Below are 17,021 nucleotides of genomic sequence, written 5' to 3' on the forward strand. Positions count from 1 at the left end.
CGGCACTTCTGTACGGAGCCTCAAGTTCGTCTGCTTCTTTTGCGGGGGTTGCGGTGATGTCAGAACGCCGAGCTCCGATTGACTTCGATTGAAGGATAGTAAGCAGACATCGAAGCCAGCTGCCTCGAGGTCTACCATAGCCTCCTCTATACGGAGAAAACTTGACACATCGACGGCAGAGCCACAGGGCGCGCGGCCGCAGAAAAAAAGGAGAGGAGGAGCGCGCGAAGCGGTGACCAATATGGCAGCGCAGAGCAGAAAGGGCAGAGATAGTCTGCGAGCGCTTCGGTCATGAGCGGCCGCTCCCCGAACCACGTTCGTTTTCGTGTTTTCGTCACCGTCGTTTTCGTACCCCGGGAGAAACGGCTGCCGCGATTCGAAAGGGCGCTGGCAACAATGCACCATGCCTGCCATGCCGGTGGCGTCGGCAGAGTCGTCGGACCATCGTGTCGTGCCGCGGAAGAACCAAACTGTTTCGACTAAGTAGTTTCGACGCCCAGGTGCCGAGGATACAAGTAACAGCGCTACAGGATGAAAGTTCGGCATGTTCCAGCGAGCACTGCGGCCAACTACGACGGAAAACGAAGCTGCGTGCGCGCGTCGCGAAGACGAAAGCTTTCAGTGAAGAGACCTCCAGCGCAAGCGAAAGCGACGACCGGGACCGTTGCGGAGGCGCGAACATCCGGACGCAGGGACGGCGAAGGGAAAGGGTTGACGTTGAGTTTCTCTTCTTCGCGATTCCGAAAGAAAAGAGGAAAAAAAAGGACTGTTTCTGCGTTTGGCCGCTCGCTCTTGCGTGGCGCTAGCAGACAAGATTCCCTCCGCTCCCGATTCCCCGCCCTTCCTCTCCTACTTTCGGCGGCCACTTTTTTTCGCGACGTGCCAGGCTTCCTCCGTATAGACGAGGCTATGGGTCTACCCACTATTTCTTTAATCGGAGTCAGTCAGAGCTCGGCGTTCTGACGTCACTTCAACCCCTGCAAAAGAAGCGGACCAACCCGCTCTCGGCGTCGACGACAGCCGCCATCCCATTGGCTGTTAAGCGATACTAAAATGCTCGAGACACGCTCTACCAACCGTTTCATTGGCTGACGGTGATTGTACACCAAGTCGCGGCTTACAAACTAGCCCGCCTTCGGCCACACTAGGGGTGGACACTGCTCTTGCGCAGAAGCCCAATTCAAGAGCGTCTGCGGAGGCGTAGTGTAGACAGCAGCCCCACGGCGGTGGCGTGACGTTAGGGTTTAGTTAGCCCATACGCTAATTGAATGGTGTTTTGTGTATTTTACGTATAAAGGTAACGAATACAACTTTTTTTTATAATTTCCGAGATCTGTCTTCTCTCTCTCTCTCTTTTATTTTTTAATAATTTTAGCGTTCTTGTTATCATTTTATGTCGCATGAAGCAGTTTATTTATAAGAAAATTCCGAGCCACGGAAAGGTACAAGAGAAATGGAGGACCCATTGAAACATCATTACGACGCCTCTCGCGGCCTAGGAACGGAACGTAAAATGGGGTTATGAAGGCCGTTACGTCAAGCTCCGTTCATACTAATGTCCCAGAAATTTTGAAAAAAAAAAAAAAAAAATAGAAACAAGTTATGAGGATGATTAAAAAAATGTTTGCTCACGGTTTTTTTTTTTTTTTAAACTTCAGCTGGCCACTCCGTTTTATTAGCGCTTTTCGTACAACAATGCTGTCTCCATTGGATGCTGTGCAGCTGGGAACGTGCCGTATATCACCAGTTCAGTTCCGACTGCGCTGCGAGAAACAATTGAATGAAACTTGGTGTTTTGCAGAAAAAAGTAGCGTGCAGTGATCACTCTTTGTGTGTGTGTGTGTTTAGTGCCGATATTTATCGAACACTTTGTGCAGAGTTAAGAAAGAGTGTTTTCTTGCGATGTGTGTCTGAGTGAATATAATGGTCGCAGTTGTAGGCCATGAAGGAGCCGGGCGATCGTTCACATCCATGACAGGTGACAAACTCGTTCACATCCATGACAGGTGACAAACTCGAGCGTGCCCATGAAATGATTCTGTCAGAAGCAGGAGTGATAGTGAAGATGAGGCACATCATTTTTGAATCAGCAAAGGCTCTGCCTGTGCCATAAATTACGACCAAATAAAGTTGGAAACGTTTATGTAAATATTTGTAGTCACTCTCGTATATATACTCAAAATTTATGAATCAACGAAAGAAGCCGTTAGCTTTGAATAATCATAGTCATAATTATCATTCTAGTTGCAATTATAAAAATACTTATACCTATATCTAGAGTTTTAATTATAGCTATATTTTCTCACGCAACCCCGAAATTTCAGTAATTTGTCCGTCCATTTAATTGTCCATGCATTTTTCCGTGTAATTTCGCGGGGAAATTGATATCAGCTGACGTCGTGGTGCATCACGATGCCAGAACTTGACACACAGGTCAGGTGAAACAGTGACGTCAGGTCACTGCGTCACGTGACACGACGTCACGTAACGTTACATCACCCGAAGTTAAGTACATTCAGTTAAACTAGCGTTCTGGGTGGTGCACGAAAGCCCACGATGTCAAAAGCCCGGTGTCATTGGGGAATAGTAGTAGACCGTTTCCGCAGCCCTCTAAGCACCGGGATAGCGCTCCGTAATCCGCCACAAGACATTGAACTATAGAGATAAGGCTGGCGGCGCGCTTGCGCAGCCGCGTCGTTTTCTTCAGGGATACCGTAGCGGAGGAGAAAAACGGTCTACTACAATTCCCTGTTAGCCCCGCGGCAAGCGCCCCGTTTTTTCTTCCCTGCTTGCAAAAGCCCCTGTTTCAGAAGCCCATGACTCAATTCCCCCGTGTTAACAGCCCCGTGTCCTCAACATCCCAGGTTTTTCCCGTGTTTTTTTTCTTGCCCTCGAAGTTTTTCAACCCTTTCTACCCGTCTTTGTAACGTAGTTCTATATTCGCCTATATAGCGTAAACGTAGCTGGATCCCTGGCCGGCCCCTTGATGCACTTTGCTTAATCCTATATCTAATAACGCTTCAAAATGGCTGTTAGCCTTTCATGAAACTCTTTTATTCACAAAACATATTCACAACATTTGCATAGCAGCAGAGTTGGTACGCTTAGATGCCGCAGTAGCGTTGGATCTTCTGAAGAAACTCGTTGAAGTTTAGGGCGCCGTCCCGCAAGTCGTCCTCCAGCTCCTGGATGGCGTCGTCCTTCTCGTTCCACTTCTTTAGTCGCTTACGAGCTTGTCCGCCATTGGACAGCTGCAGCAGGGATGCTCGACTCGTGGCCTCATCCTTCTTTAGAAGATCCACCAAGGCGAACAGGTTCGGATGAGGTTTTCCAACCATGTTGTTTATTTTCCTACAATTATTAAATGATTTCTTTGGTTATATTTATACAGGCAGCAATGGAATTGGTTTTAGAACAAATACTGGAGGCTCACCTGTGCCAGGCCTCCTTCAGGTTGTTTGTACGGGCGCCACAATTCTGATGCTAGTTCCATTGCTGAATGTTGAAGTTACCCATCATCCAAATGTCCTCAAAATAAAGAATCAAAAGTGGAATTTGCGCGTCCGTAGGCGCCGTAAGTTTCAGGTTGCCCCAAGCTACTCGCATGAAGTTCGGGGGGACAAAAGCGAGACTGATCATCTTTCTCACGAAGCCGGCCACGGAGGTGTCCAAGCGATAGGCCTTCGAGAGTCCAAGCTCCTGAACTTTCCGCCAGATTGCCTGGGAAAAGTGGAAGTGGCAGCGTCAGTGACGGGCGCCAGGAAAAACGAAGAGGATGGCCTGAATCAGCGCCAGTTTGAAGTCCGTTCGGACAAGGTCGAACGAAACGGAAGGGTTAAGGTCAGTTAGAGCTGTCCTAAAATGTTCGAAGGCCTGTACGTAAACGTCACGGGATTTGCCGGGTAGCAAAAAATAAGCGACATTGAAGCTACACCGCTCTTTCACGACGCTTATGGTCAACATTTGATAAAACAAAGATGGACACGAAAAGAAGGTTCCATCGACAAAAACCTCGCTCGCCTCAAAAAACTCTGTGAGTGCGTCGCTTGTGCTAAAACAGACGATGCGACCAGCACTGGTTGACACGTCAAAAAGAAGAAGCTATCTTCTGTCCAAGGTTTCAGTGCATGTTCCAGCTAAGTTTACGTCAGCTGTAGTCTTGGGCAGTGTAGGTTGGTTCTGTCTTTTAGCTCGGTAGATCGTACTGCGCACTCTCTCAAAGGTCGAAAGCTGAGCCAAGACGTCTTCCTCGACCTGACAAAAAACAGAGAGAGAGAGAGGGAGAAAAAAGGTTGGTTCAGAAATATTACACTTAACTATGAACACTCTTTCGCTGTATGATTCTTAGATCGACATCAATCGCCTTTCCCACCAAGCTCCTCACATGCTGGGAATACATCTCTGGGGCAGCAGCGTGGGGTTCAGCGATGGCCCTTTCCTTCAAGGTACACTTCAGACGTGCGCTGTTAACGCTCACGTCGTTCGGCGCATGTGTGTGCTCCCCTTCAAATTAAAAGAGGCATGAAATATCATCATCTGCACTGGTTACAACGTCATAATACGCAGCTATTATCGAAAAGCACGTGATGAAGTGAGCAACAGCTTACCTGGATTCTGAAGCACGCGTCCTTCTTTCGGTCAGCACTGTCAATCCGCAATTCATGGCGCGATACCTGTCACAGCGCCAGACAACAGTTCCATTTTTGTTACGACGTTGAAAACAGTACTTGTACCCGTCTAAGTAGAGGGCATTCTTTCCGTTCTGCGTCTTAACCACTTCCATCTTGGCAAGTGAGCCCACTGCTGGCCAATGTGGCCTTAAATACCATCAGCCTCGAAAGAACTGCAAACTCCTGCAATTGTCTACTTCGTCATTCCCCAAGGGGGTTTCCTGGTCTGTTATCCTAATATTATTGTTCCTTTCTGTCTTCTTTCCACACCGAGGGAAAATGACACGGGGTCACTGTGCAAGGTTTGAAGACGCGCAACAATGACGGACGAAACACCGTCATTGATCCGACCTGATTCGGGCAATATGGGACGGGGCTTTTGGCACGTGGGGAATATGAAACGGGGCCATTGACCGCGGGGCTTTCTAGACGCGGGGCTAATGGGTAACCGGACAAAAGCTCACCGGACAAAAGCTCACCGGACAGAAGCTCACCGGACAAAAGCTCACCGGACAAAAGCTCACCCGTCTTTTCCACAGACCCGGACAAAAGCTCACCTCATTTTTTTTTCGCTACCCGGGCGAAACACGGGCTGAAATTAAATGCGGATGCGATGTACATTGCACCATTTTTAGTTGAAATTGTACCCCATCCCACGCAAGGGTTTACTACGGTTGATCGAATGCTATTTTGTCGAAACATGTTTTAGAGAACGGGCACGTTTTATTGAAGCACGTTTTAGAGAAAGCAGAGCCTCAGTTTAGAGATATGCCGTTTATCGGAAAGGGACCGCTATTCAAAAAAGGCGTTTGTACTTCGCGCGTGTATCACTGGTGCGCGTGTTAACCCAAACCCCCTCTGCGCTCCCGCTGCTTTGTGGCGGCAGTCTGCGGCGGCTCACTACAAAAATTTAACTCACCCGACTTATCCGTACACGCCGCTTCGCGGTGGCCGAATTCGCCAAAAGGAGACTCATCGCCTTTTTCTCTAAACTTCGTTTCTCTATAAGACCAACATGAAATTTTCTCCTGGTGAGCATTTGTCCGGGTCTGTTAAAAAATGGGTGAGCTTTTGTCCGGTGAGCTTTTGTCCGGTGAGCTTCTGTCCGATGAGCTTTTGTCCGGTGAGCTTTTGTCCGGGATTCGGGCTAATGACACGGGGCTTTTGCGACAGGGGTTCTGCACATACAATGACTTTACTTGACCTGTCCTTCTGTGACGTCCTTATATTTTCTAAATTTAGCCGAGAAATCCGTAAAGTTAATGTTCTTGTCTCCGAAACGATTGTCTGATTGAACTAATTTAAACAATTTTAAGTACTGGAAAGATAAAGGTGCCTGGTCTTTTTTTGTCTCCATGAAACTTGGGTCCGGTATATTCGGAATCAAAACATATATCCTTCTATGAAAAAAACGGTTCAAGTGCAGGCGAGCTGGTGTAAGTTTTACATGATGATTGAAAACCGGAGACTGTGATTTGAAAAGCGGGAACTCGTGAAGTAGAAAGAAAAAAAGGGACAGACAACGTCTCAAACTCAGCTAAAAACTTTATTGCCTCTACACCTACGCCCCCGGACGTCAAACGTCGCCACCACCACAATGGTTGATCACTAAACTACTAATGGGGGGCATTGTTGGCGAGTGTGTGATTCCAGGGGAAAGGGGGGTAAGTTAGAGACGATCTTTTTGTGTTTCCAAGTGCTGGTGTTACTTTGTCCGCGTCAAAGTCCTTCCGGGTGCGGTGGTGACGACCTTGTGTTTCTGTTTGTATAACGCTTCTTTTTTTATGTATTGTTTGCGGTTCGGTGTATTGTCATTCCGGTGTATTGTTGGTAGTTCAGTGATCAACCGTTCTGGTGGTGGCGACGTTCGACGTCCGGGAGAGGTGTATATAAAACGTAGAGGAGATAAAGGTTTTTGCTGAGTTTGAGACGTTGTCTGTCCATTTTTCTTTCTACTTCACGATGTTCTGTTCTTCAAACCACAGTCTCATGTTTTCAATCATCATGTATATATCCTTCTACTTTTCAACAGAAATGAAGCTACGCCTGGAAAGCTCCGAAGAAAAAAGCAACCCAGCTAAAATCCACTTCAAAAAATGTTTCCTTATTTGCTTGATTTTCGTTATCTAATTAAAACGGCATGAGTATTGATGCGATCTTATAGAGCAGTGGTTCTCAACCATTGATGTTTCGCGCACCTCTTGTGGATCGTCGGAGATGATGCAGGAGCCCAGTCGTGGCGAGGGGGAGAAAAAAGTGTAGGTAAATTATGATAGTGATTTAATAACTGGATGTAACTAAGGGCTAGTATGAAGTAGACTCGCTTTATTTACATATACACGTGAAAACTCACTGGAAAATTCGAACGTTTCCTCTCAATCTAAGAAAATACAACTTTTATTGCCGGGCTCGACTGATGAGGCAGGGCTTCTCGGATCCCTAGAATGCCTTTGCGGACCCCCATTGGAGAACCACTGTCATAGAGCACTGAATGATATTGTCCAGAGCAACGATTGAATGACGGCAAAAGTTTCCTTGGCGCCAACGACTTTAGGTTTGGTGTGGTGCTTCTATAGCGACCGACAGCTAAAGAAGAGCAGGACCTGGCCCATCATGTTGACGCATCCTGTTTTGTGATTATTTTTTGGGGGTTCTTATTGATTCATGTCACAATCATATGTGATGCGGAACCCCCTGCGTTTCTTGAACTGTCAGTGAACATAAAGTTTTACAGCTGGAGTGAAATCTTGTACATCCTGTTTTACCATTCCTCGGGTAGGTGAGCATGATTATCCTTGTGATGGACGAGGGCATGATGTGGAACGAGGTCGACATCATCGTCATCGTCGTTGGACTCCTCATTCTTATCGCTTGGGCCGTCGCCGGCTTCAAGGCTGTAAGCAGACATTCAGCATGCAACTATCTTAAAACTTTTATGCAGCGGTCGGCCGTTGTTGGGACAGCGATGTTGGGTCACAATTAATCCAAACAACCTAACGTTAATCGGCGATTTCACCTAGCGAGAGTGGTTTGTTGCAAGTTATATCACGGCAGTGCATCTCATTATCTCACTCTGAAAAGAAGACCGCAACCGAGAAATGATCTTTGGCTGGATGCTGCGTAGGGAAGGAAAGTCTGATTGAGATGTAGTTGTGAACCAGTTTGTACTTCGATTTTTTTTTCTGAACCTAAGAGAACGTGCCCAGATATAAAATGTCAAGACAGCCCCGTGGTATATATAGCAAAGCTCTCAGTGCATTATGCTGTAGACAACATATATAACTCATCCGAGAAAAAACAAACAAACAAAGCATTGTCTCCAGCGGGAGGGCACTTGAAGAGACCCTGTTTTAACTTTGTTACTTGTATAGGCTCACGCTGCCTGGTGCATATTTAATCTTATAATATTTCTTGCACTCGGAGAAATCCGGCGCGTATACTTTTGCTCACGACACTTTGGAGAGCGAATCACTACAATCTTGGACGAGAGTTTGGAGAATGATGAGGTCGGAGATCTGTTTAGATCTAAAAAGAAACAATCTGCGCCTTCACAATTATCGTTGTGCCATGTTTGATACTCGCTTATGGTCATCGTAATACGAGGAGTAAATGGTCAACTGGGTGATCAAGCTCCTTTTTTGGGTATCAAAAGCCCACCTTCGGTTGCCTAATTCTACGGCACATTCTGGTTTTAAAAATGTTACGCATTTTCTTTTATTTTGCCAAGATCAGCATGCGTCTTGAAATTCGCAATGGAAACCCACCTCTGACGCACAGCTTCTGCGAAAGAAACACAGAATGTGCCACTTAAATCGTCCCGCTCCGGCAACTTGGCTATTGATTGCGATCGATGGCCCCGCCACCCTGGTTCTCGATAAAACACACAAAAAATTCCTGGGCCGTTCAGGAGCAAATTATCGCGAGAAATGTTTGGATCATACGATATTAGATTGCTGGGGGACAGCAAATGTGCAAGTGCACTGTCAGTTCACCTGTCCGATGAGCAGTTCGAATTTCTACGCATGCAACTTCATTGGGTGTCTAAATATACTTTTTTTTTTAAATGCATATTTAGTGCAAAGTATCGCATAATCTTGTGTCCCTCTTCTTTTTACCGGCGCATATCGTTTAAAGCTTTGCGAAAAAATTTTCCTTTTAGAGTGGATAAGGCAGCTTCTATTATTAGCTTCATTATGACCCCCAGAATAAGGACGCAGAACCAACAAACAGCGCCTGTCATATTGAGGCCTCCAAAATAATAATTGTTGATAGGATTTCTGATCTAAGTTCTCCTTCTCTTAGGGAGAAATTGGGAAGGATGGTAAATATGCCGAAGCACGAGAGCCTTGGCGATTACGTCACAGTTCCTATGAGATTTTCTGCTTGCACTGATCGTTCCGGAAGGGAGGAGTTTCAGCACTCTATTGAAAGCGCTCGGATGTACACTTCCCGCGCCATATTAAAGTATTTTTGATGATCGTGATCCTGGATACCAAATGGAGAGTGCTGAAATCATTACATGATTGATTCTACGAAATTCGCCGCCAGAAAACATTTTTCATTTTTGTTTAATTCCACAGCATCTGGTCTAGTGGACTGTAAGTTCAAAGTACGTGAAGCTAACTTTGTAAAATTAGAATGAAAATCTTTTTGTGTATTTTAATAATACAAATGCACCATAAAGCAGTTTCTTGATGATTGGCAGCAGTATTAAATTACAAAATCGCTATTACTTTATTTACAGTATCTCAAGTGGCTTAATTTCACTTCGACCACAAGGCAGAGACGGCTATTTTCTTTTAAAAGCTTTGCTTCTATATATCAAATTTTCTTGTGGGCACGCGTGATATGTCCGCTTAGTGAAGCTTATTTTCCGTGTGAAACTAGCAGTTTGGTTTTTAGTCAGTTTAGAACTTATTGCAGGGCAAGAAGATAGATGACTATGTACTTTTATTTTACAGATATATCTCGAGAGTGACAAATATTTTTGGATATTTATGTCTTTGCTGTGGCCCAACGCTGTCTACAACGTCTGGAGAATTGTTTCGGTAAGTTTAAGAATGTTGAAAATAACTTTTTGTGCGAGTTTTCTAATGAAAGACTTGTTTTCCTGGAATATTATATTAAACGAAGGTAATCGATCTTTGCCGACTTCCGACAAGTGATGAGTAAAGAAAAATGAGAAAACAATACAAAACATATGAATATAGATAGTTTTTAATTATACGTGTTTTTTCGAGATTTTATGGAACATCAATTTTTTATTCACGCCGTGAAACTCCGTACAAGCTGAAAGCTTACGAATGCTGTTCCTTACATTTTGGAGCACGCTGAATATTGAATAAAAAGAGCTTAGTCGAAGGATAACCATCGTGAGGCAAGCGAAGCTATGCAAACTCCAAGATTAATGGGCTTGAAAAATGGGACAATGAAAATCTCTGAGCCGTCTTGACCCAGATCGGCGATCTTATCGGGGAGCCGATAGCGCACTTCGACGTTGAAGTTCGTCATTGTGCACCAACATTTTTCTCTGGGAGAACTAACATCGTCGTAAACGCAATGCTGTACCTGAAAAAAAAAAGAAGAAAATACGTATCACTTTCGTTGATCTTCGCTTGTCACCGGCTGTCAGTTCTTGCATATGAACATTTATTTTCAGCGTTTAGACGTTTGCTTGGCCGAGCTATTGGCAGGAAGCACTAATTTCTCTAGAAACCTGTGTGGGTTACAAGTAGAGAAATCTTCGCAAGAAAAACTTACAGTTCCCAGTAAATTCAGCTTGAGAATAAAGGTGATCTTGCCAAAATTTGCCCGGAACTGATGTAAGCTAGTGTTCTACTACATTGCAAAGAGGTATCACGACTTTATTTTGCCATCATAGGTAATGGTATGTTTAGAAACTGGGAACAGTCTATCAGCCTTCAATCTCAATGTGCGCTCTCTCAAAAATAAAATAGATGCGTAAGATACATTAGCTTCTCATTTTCAATCCCGGTTTAATATTGTTTCGTTCATTGAAACATCGTATCATGATGACGATGATATGTATGTCTTACAAGGGTATAATAATTCTTATTTTAATCAGTATCATAAACGCGGGTGAGGGGTTTCTATTTACGTTTCGCAAGACATCTAATGCAAACGTCTGGAAACGTATACTGAAATGACGGATGACTGCGAAACACTAAAAGTGAGTAGTAACAATCTAATTTTTTCTGTAGTGTATAAGCCGCCATCGGCGTATTTCAATAAATTTTGTTTGTTTTTAGATAAATATTTTCACTTGATATCAGTATATAAATTATCCCTTTCCCTAAAAGGACATTTCACTGTAAATACCCTGCAACACCTGACTCTTTCGTCGCAAGTAAACAACACCCTAAGGTTAAATACTTTCATGAATGTGATCCAGTCTCGCACTAGAATATATATTTGCCTCTCAAGCGCCCCTGACCTTTTTATCACAAATGTTTGTGGATATCTTCATGACGCTGGGTCAGTGACTAGTGACATTATGATCACATCCTCATATTTGTATTATGTGGGTAAAGCGCTGCCGTAAAAAAACTCGGCTAAAGTTTCATAGGTCTTCCAGGATATATCCCAGCGTAATTTAGAAAAATTCAGAACAGTGATCTCCAGCACTGACTGGGGCCAAGTTTGTTCTAAAATATGTGTAGACGAGGTGCACAACGCATTTATTGACGTCTTTAGCAAAGCTTAGAACTCAAATTGTCCCTGGGAAGCAAAAACAGTTGCTAAAAAAATCGGAAGGCCTGGATAACACCTCTGCACCTAATAAAGCTGAAAAGGGATCGTTTGCATAGGTTCTTTTTATCGATGAGAAATTCCGCTAATGTGTAGATATTCAAGCAATATCGGAACCTCCTGACATCTGAGTTACCGAAGGCTAAGAAAGAGTATTATACAAGGTTCTTTAATATAAATTCTAAAAAAAAGACCAGAAAGAGTTTGAAAATCTATAAGTGACGTTTTACGCCGCAGTAGGCAGCGTAAAGATGTAGGCGAACAGCTTTGTTGATGGCATAAATTTGTCAGAGTCGTTACTAGCACATCACTTCAACAAAACTTTTGTAAACTTTAACCCGCCACCACATAATTCAAATGCTTCTAAATTTATTGAACATACAGTGTACTAGACATTTTTTCTTCTAAATCTGACTGATGAACACGAAGGACAGAACACATTTTCGGGTCTTAGCAACAGTAGAAGCCGCGACAGAGATGACTTAGAATTTAGGCATGTGAAATTTGTCTTAATAACAACGCGCCTTTCTTGGTGCACATTTTCATCTTTTTTCGTCATCGGGAATAACATTTCTCTGCACATATATATATATATATATATATAAGGTGTCTGTGATATTTGAAGTTACACTGACACCAAGCAAAATGTTTGTTTGTTTTTATTTTTCGCCAGGCGATTCATTATGGTGTTAGGAGAACCCAATAAATATTTTGATACAGCGACACTTATATTTCTAATAAAGTAAAAAAAAGAAAAACGGAACAGCTTGAAACCAAGGCCTAAACTGAACTGGGGAGGAAGAAGAAATATAGAGGAGGAGAGAGGTAGCAGAAGTTACGTGGTTGTGTGATACTTTTTCCTTCCCAAAAAACGCATTTGTAGCTTTTTAGAGGCCACAAAAAATATGTGTATTCATTTTCTTTCTTTAATATTGTGATTGTGCCTTCGTTGACCTACACCTTTGACTAAACTTGGTGGTCGTGTCTAAACCTTAGAAAACGGCCCGTGATTACGGAGATCAGGGTGAGTTGCCACTCAAATCGACCAGTTCTCGATCGGCGGTTTTCGAGTGGAAAGTGACCGAATTTTGTTCCGCGAATTCTGTTCTTTGTAATGGGGCTTTCATATGTCATGTATAACTAAAAATCTCGGCGAGCATCAATACCCTGTCAGTGTCCCTTTGAAGGTGGAGATAGACATCTACTGACAAAATATAGACCTATATTCATATTTCCAATATTTTCCATTGCGCTTGAAACCATTTTTTAACACGTCTAAATTCTTTAATAAGCATTCTATGATATCTGAATGCCACTTTGTTTTCCGAAAGGGAGGTCTACACATACTGCGCCACTTCAGCACAATAAATTATTTTGATAAACAAAACGTCGATTGTTTAACCTTGGTATATTTATAGAGTTTAGTAATGCATTTGATTTCATCAACAACGAAACTTTCTTAGATAAACTATACTGCAACGGTGTCCGTGGCTCTAAAACTTTTACAATCTTAATTTGAGTAACGTACGCATTCTGTTGGTGTCGATGGTCATACATCGCCTTTTCTTAAGGTACGATGTGGTGTCCCGCAAGGTAGTATTCTCAAGCCAATGTTATTTCATATACATAATAATGAAATCGTCAACATCAAGTATGAAATAAAATATATGATATAAGCTGACGGTACAGACCTGTCTTGCTGAAACCTGTGTTGAAAATTAATAGGCGACGCAAATAATGTCCTTAGGCAGTTTCTCACATGGTCCAACAACAATGGCCTTAAAATCAACATTTAGAAAACAAAAGCTATATCTTTCGACCTAAAAGCAAGGCTGTTGCTACTGACAATAATATTAGATTAAGTTCGCCACCAACTGAATTAGTAAAAAGTTATAAAAGCGCTCGGAATAATTTTTTCTGAGCATCTTTTGTGGAATGACCATATAGATTATCTCGTAAAGAAGCTGTTTAAAGTGGTTGAAGCCTGTCCCTCTGTCATTCTGTTTTCCCAGTTAATGTTAAGTTACAAATTTAATGCTCACTATATCAGTCCTATATCAACTACTGCCATAATAATTAGGAGAAAACTACTTAAACGTACATTGAAAAGCTTGAGTTACTTAAAATGCTTCGTTACATTGCAGATGAGCGCTATATGGCTCAACCAGGTTCATACAACTCTACGTTTTGCCCAATATAAACTAATCACCGCTGAGACAATGTATGACCATAACCTACTGCACAGTTCACGCTTTTCGTCTTCTGACCATATTTTCTTTTTGTTTGAGATGGCGAAGCTTTCCGAATACCCTCACCGCATCAACACGCGCCTTTCGGAAAGATGAATCATAACTCGAGCCCACACTATTATACTTATTAGTCAATCAGATAGTTTCTAACCTTATTAATTATTTATTTACGTGCTAATAATATTCATGTCTAAAGTATGGGAAGTAAATTATTAGTGATGCACTTCCTGTGATTTTGTCAGACGTTGCGTATAGATGACTACGTTTCTAGTTTTCTTTATGAAAGCGTTTTATTTTAAAGCGTATATTTCGTCTTATTAAAAGCGGACGTTTTGTTTGATGCAAAAAACGGCTGTGTGTACGCGATTTTTTATTTATTTTTGCTAACCGTACGTTTTTAGGAACTGTTGTTTTTTGTAGAGGATTGCGAACATTAGCTGTACATATATTGTTTGTATGTGACGCTTGTGTATGGCCTTTTCTTCAATTTTTCTTTATTATTTGTTTGTTGTGGTACGATTTTGGTTTTTTTTTTTGTTTTGTTGTTAATATGGATTATTTTCTTCTCCGTATATCGAAAACTTGTTCTGCTTCTCCTGCTGCTAAACTCCAAACGGGCTCGTCCTACTCGGCTGCTAAAACGTTGTTGCCGCGGTAACCTGCGCCTGCTCGCGTATGCCACGCGGTAGCAGAAAGAGAGGCATTGGGAGGGGCGTGCCAGGGACTCCCATTCTTCGTCGCGCGGCGCGCGTGGCCTTTTAGGATTTTTGAAAAGGGTCTATTAAATAAGGTTTCCGAGCCACGCCGCGTACTCCTTATTGGAATTTCTGGAAATCGACTTGATCCCGTCTTGTTTTCGATCGTTCTTTATTCGTAATTTCGCCTTTCTCGTTCACACGATCAATTTCTCCCCGCCCATTTAGTGCGGCATTGTGGCCAGGTTGGGTGACATTTAACAATGATCGGTAGACGAAAATCGAAGTCGGCTATAGTGGGAACATGCCCGAAAAATAGCGTGGTCGTCCTGAGCGAAAACTGCCGGTGCTTCGTGCGTGCGCGTTCAGTAGGAGAATCCGTCGAAGAGCAACGAACGAGTGTCTGAGGCCACGTTTTTCGAGAGAGACGTCGTTCTCACCTTGACAGGTGAGAATGACGGATGCCCTCGACCACCCGAGTATACGAACTCGCAAGTTGTATGGTTAGAACTTGGGAAGTTTGTAGAGTGCCCGAAGAACGCAATCTTCAGTCACGGAGCGCTGAGGAGACTCGTCGTAGACGGAGCGCGAATCTAACAGGGGGGTGGAATCGAGAGCGGAGGCGAAAATGGCGCGAAAATATTCAGAATCGTGCCCAGATGATTCTGTCGCTGCGACAAACCTTACGAGATGGCGTAAATGCTCCCGGAAATTTTGGTTCTCTTTCATTCATCAACATGCTTTTTTGTTATCTTAGCGTAGAAAGAGCTTTAATTCTGCATGCCACGAGGAATTGGAACTAACATCACCCAATTCGGTCACTCTACTTTTTCTTCAAAAGCTTTCTTGTTTGAAGAATATTCGCGAACATATGGTGTGAATGATTCTCGAGGTTTTGCTTTTCGAATTGACATATTCATTTTTTTTTGTAATCTTTTTTTACGACATTCAAACATTTATGAAAAGACAGATTACACGCGCGCAATCAAGGTAGGAAATAGTTGACGCGAGGTTCTTGCTCCAAACATCGTTTCTTAAAATGTACCGAAGCAAAGGCCCAAAGTTCTAGCTTTTTGCACAAGGGCCCACTTTGGCCGAAACCTCTTGCAATGCAGGTAAAACTGCCAAAGCTATAAGCTTGCGCTTGTTGTCTTTGTTGAGCTATAACTTAATTTCAAGATCAAATTACTCTTTTGGTGGGGTAATCAAGTTTTTCATCATACTCGCACACCCTTTTTCAAACACCTTTACAGGGCCTGCATGAATGTCAGGCATTGAGCTTCCATGAAATCAAAACGTTATGCTTGCTAGAGCCGATTTAGTAATTCTTTATCAACGTGCGGCAGTTGCAGGAATATGAGTTATTTTATAGAGGCAAATTATCGCGAATGCAATTTTCTTACTTGTTGCAGATCTACAGAGAGCGACCAATGGAAGCATGGAACATCCTTCGCCACGCTGTTCTGGGGTGTGGCGTCATAGCCCTTCTGACACGACTAACAATTGGCATCTCAATGTGCGTGTTTAAACGCGACTTTGGCAAGGGAGTGAAAGAAAAGTGTGAGTGGCTTTCTTAATACAATTGCGTCCTATTTGTGCACCGTGTGACGCTAGCTCGGAACAATAGCATGTTTTAATAATTGAACTACATCTGGCACACGAACACACGTTTATTTAGCCAGCACAACTTAGGAAAAAACGAAACAGAAGACAAATACCAGTTTCTAAATGCAGAAGCGTTACTCTGTCGCGTGTAAAGTTGCGGAATAACTATAGACAGTTTAAATGTTTAAAGAATTGCAGATCAGCATGTGCTGCTAACTTTTCGACGAAGTAACATTGGATAACATTTGAATTTAATTCTTCTTAAAATGCGAGAAGTTGATCTCAAAAAGTGGTGTATCCGGCCCTTTTTTATCACTTTTCTAATAAGGCATTCGGCGTGGCGTAGTTTTAATTTTTTTTTTATATTTTAGGATGCTTAGGGGACATAGAATCGATCATGACCAAGAACAGACGATAGATGAATCTTCTTTAGTGCCTTTTTAAGAGCGAAAAGAATGTGAAACTTTGTTTTAACTTTGCCAGAAGGTCTCATTCACTTAACAGGTACGCTCGCATTATATCAGATGAAGTAGACGTTCATATGCCTTCTTTGAATATACGAACGTGCCGACATACTTCTAAAGAAAAGCGGCCTAATTCTGGCCTAAAGAAAGTTTCTGCCACCCATGTACCTTGGTGGTAACGCAAGGAGCCGGCACCTGTTCCGCATATTTGGCTTCTCATGGGAACAACCTGTAGGATGAAAATAAGACAAAAAACGTCATTCGCTTTAAGAATGGCAGTTGCTCCGCTTTGATTGTGAAAGCACGTTGAAGCTGTTTGATTTACGCGATTTTTAAGCGAAATGACTTACAATCTACGCGATAGATCAACATATTTTGACACGGGACTATTTCTGTTAGGCATTCTGAAGCGGAGCGCTAGCCTATATTTTAAACTCGCAACTCGATGCTTTCCTGTGACAAGTGCGTGTTTGTGAAGCAGGTTGCTCGACGAAATGGCAGTCATTATTATGAGTGCAGAGGAGCCGCTTATCAAATTACAGCATGGTGGAGCAGAATATGTTTCCTTAA

At 43.0% G+C, this 17,021-nt stretch overlaps 1 protein-coding gene across 1 annotated transcript in view; it reads left to right on the forward strand.

Moving 5' to 3' along the window:
• LOC115325396 overlaps positions 1–17,021 on the forward strand; it is a 104,189-nt gene that overhangs the window by 78,988 nt on the left and 8,180 nt on the right. The window contains exons 5-7 of the mRNA XM_040221460.2: positions 7,450–7,566; positions 9,632–9,718; positions 15,795–15,942. Of these exons, the coding sequence (XP_040077394.1) occupies positions 7,450–7,566; positions 9,632–9,718; positions 15,795–15,942 (352 nt within the window). The remainder of the gene's footprint in view (positions 1–7,449; positions 7,567–9,631; positions 9,719–15,794; positions 15,943–17,021) is intronic.

This window comes from Ixodes scapularis, unplaced genomic scaffold (assembly GCF_016920785.2).
Source record: "Ixodes scapularis isolate PalLabHiFi unplaced genomic scaffold, ASM1692078v2 PGA_scaffold1__304_contigs__length_218370807, whole genome shotgun sequence".
Taxonomy (NCBI): Eukaryota; Metazoa; Arthropoda; class Arachnida; order Ixodida; family Ixodidae; genus Ixodes; species Ixodes scapularis.